The 10,683-nt window shown below is 39.6% G+C and overlaps 1 protein-coding gene across 1 annotated transcript in view; it reads right to left on the bottom strand.

The window, feature by feature from the left end:
* Positions 1–10,683, bottom strand: part of Pibf1 (progesterone immunomodulatory binding factor 1) — a 151,922-nt gene that overhangs the window by 34,123 nt on the left and 107,116 nt on the right. Inside the window, exons 14-15 of the mRNA XM_005365356.3 lie at positions 10,421–10,551; positions 2,821–2,905 (exon numbers count right to left, since the gene is read on the bottom strand). Of these exons, the coding sequence (XP_005365413.1) occupies positions 2,821–2,905; positions 10,421–10,551 (216 nt within the window). The remainder of the gene's footprint in view (positions 1–2,820; positions 2,906–10,420; positions 10,552–10,683) is intronic.

The following is a 10,683-nucleotide window of genomic DNA, read 5'->3' as shown; positions in this document are numbered from 1 at the left end:
GGGGAGGACCAGCTCCAGGCCCTCCCACCACTACCAACTGCTGGGGAGGACCAGCTCCAGGCCCTCCCATCACTGTCAACCACTGGTAAGGACCAGCTCTAGGCCCTCCCATCACTGTCAAAGCTGGTGAGGACCAGCTTTAGACCCTCCAACCACTGTCAAAGCTGGTGAGGACCAGCTCTAGGCCCTCCCATCACTACCAACCACTGGGCAGGACCAGCTCTAGGCCCTCCCATCACTGTCAAAGCTGGGGAGGACCAGTTCCAGGCCCTCCCATTACTGTCAACCGCTGGGGAGGACCAGCTCCAGGCCCTCCTATCACTGCATAGAACGTGCAATGGGACACTCACCCAGAAAAGCTTGGCAGTTTCTTACCAACACATGCTTTACCCTGAAACCCAGTATTTGAGCTCTAGTATGTACCCAAGAGAAACAGTGGCCCATATTTTGCACAAATATCTACATACAATTATAATACAATTATCTAGAGTGGTGATATCTGTAGATTTAGTAATTTTTTATTTTTAAATAATTTATTTAACTTTATCTTATATGCATTGGTATAAAGGTGTCAGATCCCCTGGAACTGGAGTTACAGACAGCTGTGAACTGCATGTAGGTGCTGAGAACTGAATCCAGGTCTTCCAGAAGAATAGCCAGTACTCTTAACTACTGAGCCATCTCTCCAGCCCAATAATGTATTTTAAAATGAAACAACAAATGACAAAAATCATCAAATAGCTATAAAATTATAACTAGTATATTACATTGCAATATTAATATGAGTAAATTAAAAAATTAAAAGTAGCATAGCATGACTCAAATAGCTATCAACTGGCAAATGAATTAGTAGACTGTGTTGAAGCCATATAACATGATATAAATACTCAGTAAAGTGAAAAAAGCCAGGTGTAAAAGGCTACATGTTGCTAATTTAATTTATATGATTTTCTATAAAAGGTCAAACTACAGGTAAAGAAAATAGGGAAGTTAACGTCAAGGCACGGGATGGGGGAAAAAAGGAAGCCACCTCAAAGGAGGCATGAGAGAGTTTTGGGGGTGGTGAGGTTATTTTACATATTGATGGTGGTAATAATAATATTCAAAAGAAACAAGAGAAATTAATGTCCTCAAAGTTGAATCATACTGTTTATATATCTTTTTTTTTTTGAGGTAGGGGCTCATGCATCTCAGGCTAACCTCAAACTTACTATGTAGGCAACCTTGAACTTCTGACCTTCTTGTTTCTCTTGGCTGTCTGCCTAAATGATAGGTGCTCAGCTTTATTTGGTACTTGGAATGAACCCAAGGCCTTGTGCATGCCAGGTAAGCAGGCTATCAACTGAGCTATATACCTGGCCCTGTTTATATTATCTAATAAATATGATTTAAACCACAAAATAATCAGCTAGCACGAACTGGACTAGATAGACGTAAAAAGGGAGGAAGGGTGGAAGGAAGGGTGGGCGACGGTCTGGGGAAGGGTGAAAGAGAACACAAAGGTAGCAGGTTGAGAGGTGGGGGGGATCTGAGGGAACGGGATGAACGTCATTAAAATATACTGCACGAAACGGTTTATAAAAAAGTTTATAAATTAAAAAATTAAAATTTCAAAGAATTAAAAACATTTGGTGATCAAACGATGAGAAAGTGTGGGTTTCAGTTCATCCACAATGTGCACATTGAAAAGAGGTCATTCTCAGTGCCGAAAAGGAAGAATTAAAGTGCAAAATAAGTTTATTATTCTTCATTATTAAAAAGGGGCAGATGGTTGGATAGCATGTTGCCCAAATTGCATTAATTGCCTCCAATCTTGGAATTTTTGTAGGTGCATAAAACCCATAAAGGGTGATCAAGTTGTTCAACCAATACAAGATCACAAAACAGCTCACCAGCAGCAAAATGCTGTGAGTGGCTCTGAGCTCAGGAGATTGCTGGCTGGAGAGGCTTGGGCTACGGAGATACTGGGCTCTCTTGTGGTGTCTGTCGAGGAGAATTACCATGTACAGGCTGGTCCACATCATGATGCTCACATAAAAAAGATCGTACATGGATATGATGCTTATAAATGGTGCTGAATTTTGGTTCCCCAAATTCCTGCTTTGACAGTAAGCATGTAAATATACATGTCCATGAGATGAAGAATTTAAATGTGGACCTCGAATACCCAATAAGACCTTAGTTATAACTCAGACATTCTATACGATATTAAAATTCAGGGAGTTAACATTTTTCTTGAATACAACTCTGTGTTCATTATTTTGATAATTTCAGCATTTACTACCCACTCAATTTATGACACTTTGGGGAAAATAAATTCATTTTAAGTATTTTGAACAATAAAAAAAACATTTGGTGAGCAACAATTAAAAAATATAAAAGAGCCTTACAAATCTGCCCATGGTGGTGCACACCCAGAATCCTGGCACTTAGGAGTTGAAGGAGGGGAAGAAGCTCATAGCTGTCCATGGCTAGAGAGCTGGAGGGCAGCCTCAGGCACGGGAGACCCACTGCCAAAGCCCTTGAATTAAAGTCCACTATTGCACAGGAGGACGGAGTGCATGGTGACAGGTGAGACAGGGCACACTGAAGAAACTTAATGTCTTATGGCAGAAACAAATAAAGCAGGTAGTAGTCACACAATGTGAAAATCAGTGACGGAGACAGAAGAAAGGCATTCCAGAAATGAGAGCTAGCTCTAGAAATACAATACATCACAGATCAAATGAGGAACACAGGACCCCGGCAGCCAATCATCTTAGCACAAACATGGATCTGGGAGTGCTCCGGAGGTGAGCACTGCACGGGGTGGGAAAGTACCTCTCGGTGGTTTAGAAGCTGCTCCAGATCCAGTGCCATTTGATTCTTCGTCTGCAGCAGGGCTGACTTTTCTTTATTTAGATTGCTGGAAAGAAAACAAGTTTTAAAAAGTGACCATGCTGTGTGAGTTAAGAGACAGTAAACACAAAGAATAAACATACATTTGGTGGTCTGAACTGGAGACACATGGGGTTTGTAGTCCAGACACAGCAGAGCAGACACTGTAATGTTAACTGAGCGAGTGGCTCAGTTATTGTGTGAGAGGCGTGTGACAGCGCGACTATCCTGCCTGTGTCGGCACACATCAGTGTTCCCCACTGCTCACTCCTGAAATGCTACAAGGAGGTAGGAAGGAAGGAGATGTACACACACACACACACACACACACACACACACACACACACACGGACATATTACAACACAGGGCATTAGAAGTCAAATGGAAGTATTTATCCCTAGAACTTACAGTGGTTTTCAACTTGTCACATAGGAAAATTTTGAAGGACATAATTTAAATAAATCAGTCTTTTCTAAACTTTGCAAAATAAATTTGTCTCCAAATTCTTAGTTCAGTATTAAATTTCTATGACTACATTGTGATTTTCTCATTGGTAAGTTCCGATTTATGACAGAGTCCCCTGTAAGATCATAATAATCCTAAGAAATGATGGTGAACTGCTTTATATTATCTGCAATTTTACTATTTGATATACAGAAATTAATGGGAAGAATCAGATGAAATAGTCTATATAATGTCATTTGTAAAAAAAATCTCGGGGAGGAGGCGGAAATCCTCAATAAATAAATAAATTTAAAAATAAAAAAAAAGATTAAATAAAAAAAATTTATGTGACCAGCTCTGTAAGAATTGAGAAAAGCAATAATAAATCAAAATAGCTCAGTTTCTCAAATGTTGAGACAAAAATCTGTGAGGGTGAAGTTAATGAGAAGCATTTTGTTGCAAGACATCTTCAAGTTAGTTAACAAAAAGTCACCAATTACAAAAATATTAGAAGATTTTTTTTTAAACTTAAATATAATGAGCACTCTGGAAGAACTGGCGAGCCCGAGCACTCAAACAGAAAACATCCCACCTCCTCCCATGAAGTCAGCTTCCCTGCAAAGCACCTGTCTGAGGAGAGCAGGGCAGGTCTGCCTGTTTCCCCCTGTGCCATTCACTCAGCTGTGCAGCCTGCAGCAGAACAGGGTTTCCACATCTGTAAAAGCGTAAGCTCTTCATGTATGTCAGAGGCTATGTGAATTACCTGGTGAATGATTACATAAAGTGCTGAACACATAAAACCCTACATAAATGCTGCACACCATTACTAACTGAGATGAAAAACAGGCTTCAGAGGAAAACAGTAATTAAATGCCAATAAAGGCGAGCAGCTCAGCAGAAAAACAAACTAACATGCAGCGGTAGGCGCCAGGGATCCTACTAAGCTGAGCAGCTGAAAAAGAACAAAATGGTGTTCAGGACAAAGTGCCACGTTCCACCAGGCTCTAAGGCATGGCAAGCATCAGATGCTTCTGAAATGCTCAAATTCAAAGCTATTTGTATTTTATCTTAAGATGTACACTCCTCAAACTGAAAGTCAAGTCCCATAAACAGAACTAGGTCTTTTCAAGGAGTGTTTAGGTTAAATGTAAGTAATACATACACAATGCATAAACACTTGCTCATGTGTAGTGTGCGCGCGCGCTCTCTGTCTCTCTCTCTCTGTTTCTCTCTCTCTCTAACACCAACAAGCCCATTAAATAAAATACAGTGCAATGAGAATGGAATGTTGGAGCAATTAATTCTGACCGGATATTCTCTAGAAAAGCTTTGGCTATATTATTCAACTCTTCAAGAATAAAGCAAGTGTTCTACAGTTAAGCAGAAAACAAGCACACACTATGGGATCCAGGCTGGGTGGATAACACAGAAAAATAACTGTGCCGTCTGAAAGAGAGCAGTTTACCACACATATCATGGCTGCTCCAGACCACATTTCTGTGACTGGAAGACCTGGGATATACTTTCAAAGTCTTAGTCTTTGCTATGACATATCTAATTCACAAGAGACACTACTTTTAACATGGGAATTTATAAAACTCCATGTGATGACTGTTAAATCCACAATCCTGATATTATGTACTTTCTCAGCAGAAATCTAGTCTTCATAAAGACATAGTTTATAACAATGGAAACTTACTTTTAACAATATAAAGCTTCCAAGTGTGACTCATAAAGGTAGAAAACAAACCCCCTTCTGAGCACATCTATCTTGAATGTTATATTACACCCATAATTGTTCAATTCACTGTTAATTATTACTTAGGAATTCATGTTTATGGCTCTGCTTCACCTGCTATATGAAAACATATTCCTGATATATTGTACCTTAACTTCCTGGATCAATATACTCTGGCTTAGCCTTGTAAGAGAAGTTAACAATGTAATCTTTTCTTCTCTAACTACTAGTTAAGAATAAACTGAGAACTGACAGCAGGGAAAGAAAGCTTATGCTAATTATTCTCTTTCCATGCTCCCCACAGATCCAAAGTAGAAATCACACTGGCCTTTCCAGACTGACTGTCTCCTGTGCGTGGTGGAGGGTTCACGTGCTACTTTTAGACTAGATTACTACTTTAATGACAGGGGAATTCAAAGCAGTTACTAGCAACATCTTAATAAAATCATCAGAAGTGTTCCAGCAGCTTCTGATGATTTTATTTCAGCACATACTGATTCTAACCTTCCTGGATACTAAGTGCACTGTATAGCTAGGTCTGGCAGTGTGGCGTGGCACATTGGTATTGTGTTTGACTGAATAAATTGTATAACTGTTTAAACTTGCAAGGGTTAGTAATAGTACAAATGGCATTGTTTAATTTTAAAAGAAAAGAATTCATTTCCGCAGTTCTTTTGATTGTTAAGGTCTCATGTATCCCAGGTTGGCCTAACACTCATACACAGCTGAGGATGACCATAAACAACCTTATTAACGTGTGTGTGTGGAGGCATGTGTGTTATAAGGGCCAGTGTACATGCCAGTGTGGAGACCACAGGAAGATAGGTTTCCTCTTCTACCATTCTGCCTTATTCCCTTGGGATTGTCTTTTACTGAATCTGGAGCTAGGCTGGCAGCCAGCAAGCCCCAGTGACCCCACTTTCTGTCTTACAGGTGTGTGTGGCCACATCAAGCCTTTTCAGTTGTTTTTTAAGTGGGTGCTGGGCCCTGAACTCAAGTCTTTGTGTTCACACAGCAAGTATTCTTCCCCTCTGAGCCAGGCTTGTAAGTGGCTTTTAAATGTCATCACCACACCTTATTATTCATACACGAAGAGGCAGAGCTTATGACAGAATTCTAATGCCACAATTACACTACTTTGACTTTTCACAATAGATGACAGTTGCTTCACCTGGCAACAAGATATCACATCCAATATTAGTTCAGAATTTATTAAAATATATTATGAATTTATGAAACACCACTTTGGTAATCCAAGCATAGTGATGTACACCTTCAGTCCCGGCATCAGGAAACAAAGGCAGGTGGATCTGTGAGTTCGAGGGAACCTGGTTTAAGTAGCCAGTTCCAGGACAGCCAGGGTTACAGTGGGACCCTGTTTCAAATAAATATTCTGATAGCTAATTCCACATTGACTTATGATTACTGTTGCTATAATTATAGCAGTTTTACTTTTTGTAAATCCAACATCCTAAGAAATGTTATTTCTCATTTTTAAGATCATTATCGACACACAGAGCTGTCAGGAGTCACATGAGTACCAACAACGACAACTGCTTAAGAGAGCCTACGATGTTTAGATGTTATGCTATACATATTAAAAACTGTATCTTAATCCTCAGACAACCAAATGAATTAGGTTAACACCACTCCCAGAGATGAAGAGGTTGGCTATGTAGTTCAATATCATGGCCGTTAGTCAATATGACAATTAAAGTGAGCATTAATTTAAATAGAACTAAGGAATTTGTTCCTCAGTAACATGTGGGAAGTGGCCATCATACTTAATAGGGCAGACATGGACATTTTTGTTGTTACAGAAAGTTTGACGAGATACTAGATTTACTGATTTGCCCTGGCTGCACTGTAATTCCTGCAGCTACTACCGAGTCAGCATGCCGCCCCCCTCGCCTTGTACTTCCTCTTACTTCTCTTACTCTTAAATTCTGAGCACACGTGTGTGAGCTGTGTGGGGTGTGTGAACATGTGAGCGCGGGTAACTGCAGAAACTAGACGAGGGGGAGGGTACCCTAGGGAGGGAGCAGAGGCAGTGGGAGCTGCCACGTGCGGGTGCTGGAAAGTAAACTCTGGTGCTCTCTGCAAGCGCAATACTACTTTATTCCCAACTACCTACTCGTTTCTCCTGCCTGTCCAGTCTGCCCTTGAGAGGCCTTTTTTTTTTTTTTTTTTTTTTTTAAACAAGTTTATTGGATTGGAGAGATGGCTCAGAGGTTAAGAGCACTGAATTCCATCCCCAGCAACCACTTGGTGGCTCACAACCATCTGTAATGAGACCTGGTGCCCTCTTCTGGCTTGCAGGCAGAATATAGGCAGAACACTGCATACATAATAAATAATAAATCTTAACCCCCCCCCAATCCCAAGTTTATTACTTTATTTATTAAGGAGTATTTTAAAAGAGGAGAGGAGAGTGCTATACATCTGTCACCCGGCTTCAGCATTTATCAGCTCAAAGTCTTACATTTAATAAACATTCTACTTGATCCCACTTCTCTTTCTTTGTTATATATTATTAAGAGAGAAACTGGCGATTGTCCAGGGCAGAACACAGGGAGGCACTATACTCTGATGGCTAAGACTACAGAGAGCGACCAGGCAGGAATAAATGGAATCACATGTTCTTGGAGGACAAGCTGCTTACTTTTTCAAGGAATAAATTTATCTATGTAATCTTTTCTAACAGCTACATATTATTTTTTCTATGTTAAATATTTTTGGCCACTTTAATTTTTCTTTAACTTTTTTATTTATTTTCCATACTAACTACAGTTTCCCCTCCCTAGTCTACTCCCAGATACCCACTTCCCCATTCACTCCTCCATCTCCATTAAGAAAGGCGCAGGCTTCCCATGGGCCTGCACAAAGCAAGACACATCAAGTTGAGGCAGGACCATGCTCCTCCTCCTAAATCATGGGCAGGCAAGGCAATCCAGCATGAGGTAAGGTCTCCCAAAAGTCACTTTAATTCTTAACAGAATAAGTATTTCAAGGCAAATGTAAAAGAGGTATTTTTCTCTAGGTTTTTATATCTCCTTTCTCAAGTTTATAAAAGTAAAATGATATAAAAATTGCAACTATAATAAATATATTACAAGAAGAAGGCCCATCTTAACTTTCTTCCTCGGTTTCCCTAAACTAACTAATTACATAATTAATGATCATCCAGGGCAGAACATAGAAATTTCTGTTGTTTACAACATGTACCTTATAGTGAAATCCATAGATAAACAGAATCAATTTGTTAGTAATTACATAAGAAACATTTTATTTATTTATTTATTTTATTTTTTTATTTTTTGAATTTTTGAGACAGGGTTTCTCTGTAGCTTTTTTGGTTCCTGTCCTGGAACTAGCTCTTGTAGACCAGGCTGGCCTCGAACTCACAGAGATCCGCCTGCCTCTGCCTCCTGAGTGCTGGGATTAAAGGCGTGCGCCACCACCGCCTGACATAAGAAACATTTTAAACTTTACAGTAATTTTAGAAATAAACTTATTTATTTTGATGTTTACAATACATGTGACTTTATTTTATCATAACACCAAAAACTCAGAGCAACAATAGAGCTCTGGAACATTTTTTCTGGTGTGATAGGAATGGCAAGAGACAAAGATGATTTGCATTTAAAGAACCATCATATTTCAGAATTAAGTATGACAGTTCATTTTTTCACTTGTACATCTTAAAAACCCTATTTTCTAATTTTTCTCTTATTTCACATTCATGGTGGTTTAATGATTATTCAGAAAATTAAATTTTTATGTCAATCTTAAATTTAATAACTAAGCTGAATAACCAACTACTCATGATTCAAACCTTGTTCTAGTCATGCAGCATCACTTTTTCTGCCATTTAAAAAACTGGAAATGGTGCCCGTAAGAGGGCAAAGGGCACATCATGTAAGGCTGCTTGCTGCCATGTGCACACACATAAAACAAAAAATAAAACCCCAGACTCATAAACGAATAGGTTAACAAATGTGAATGACTGGCTTGGTGTGTGGATGCACTCCTTTAATCCCAGCACTTGGGAGGCAGAGGAGGGCAGATTTTCTGAGCTTGAGGCCAGCCTGGTCTACAGAGCAAGTCCAGGTCAGCCAGAGGTATAGATAAACACTGTCACACACACAAACAAACAAAACAAAAAAAGAAAGAGTCAGAAAGAAAGAATGTGAGTGACTAATGAATGGAGCAAATCTTTTGCATAAAGGTTTTTTTTTTCCCTTAATATAGATCCAGTTTTAAATAAAGGTGTTGGAAAGGAATTTATTTATGGACACTGAGGTAATTCATGGGTTATTTCATATAAAGGATCAGAGGCAGATAAGCCCAGAGTTTTCTTGGCAAAGTCAATACAAATCTCAGTAAATGTGTAAAGTTGACCTTTTTAAAAAGCCATCTTGACTCTCCAGATGACACGTGATTATAATCCTTTCCTCCTGGCCGCCCCTGGAGGAGAAGAACCAGTTGGCGCTTGTGCTCTTAGCATGGGCAGTGTTTTGCTAGCGAGTATACCATGATTCTCTTCCATTTATTTATTTATTTATTTATTTATTTATTTATTTATTTATTTATTTATTTATTTATTTATTTATTTATTTATAATGTATACAATATTCTGTCTGTATGCCTGAAGGCCAGATGAGGGCGCCAGATGTCTTTACAGATGGTTGTGAGCCACCATGTGGTTGCTGGGAATTGAACTCAGGACCTTTATTTATTTATTTATTTATTTATTTATTTATTTATAATGTATACAATATTCTGTCTGTATGCCTAAAGGCCAGATGAGGGCGCCAGATGTCTTTACAGATGGTTGTGAGCCACCATGTGGTTGCTGGGAATTAAACTCAGGACCTTTGGGGAAGAGCAGGCAATGCTCTTAACCACTGAGCCATCTCTCCAGCCCTATACCATGATTTTCATGCTCACCACTGCCTGGCTCATGCTAAGACTTCTGATCACAAGGTGAAATATGAGCACCTAATATGACGATAACGTGTGAGCACAGGCGTGTAAACGCCAAGCTGCATGTGGTGGATGGAGGGTCAAGAGTCACTCACTGCTTTCTGTCTCGTTTAGTCTCTGTGCCCCATCTCACCCGAGAAGCACGGGGACTCCCGAGGACCAACCACCTGAGTGGGTCCTGGAGATTGAAGCTCAGGCTCACACACCAGCACACACAGCAAGCACTTTACTCAGTGAGCCTTTAAGTTTGAATCCTTAGATCACTGAAGACTATGTTCATGATTAAATTATTTAAAATGTACAAACCAAATAAATCTACAGCAGCAGATTGACAGTGTCTTTATTATTCAAATAAAAATGTGTAGATGGTTTACCTGATGTCTTTCTCAAGTTGAGCTGTACACTTCACCAGTGAATCAATCTTGGAATCCCTCTGCCGCACAGACTCTATGAGATATCTGTAGGGTTGCTGAGTCTGATTTAGCAGTGAATTGGCTCTGTCACGCTAAAGAAACACAGATGTCATTAAAATGCAGAAAACGTAACAAACTGAAGTCACCCCAATGCTTCAGTCCTGTAGCAATTATTCTCTTGACATGGCGTCTGAAACCAGGACCTCATGCCCGCACTGAGCTAC

Source organism: Microtus ochrogaster, unplaced genomic scaffold, assembly GCF_000317375.1.
Source record: "Microtus ochrogaster isolate Prairie Vole_2 unplaced genomic scaffold, MicOch1.0 UNK2, whole genome shotgun sequence".
Lineage (NCBI taxonomy): Eukaryota > Metazoa > Chordata > Mammalia > Rodentia > Cricetidae > Microtus > Microtus ochrogaster.
This window is presented reverse-complemented; position numbering and strand designations above follow the sequence as displayed.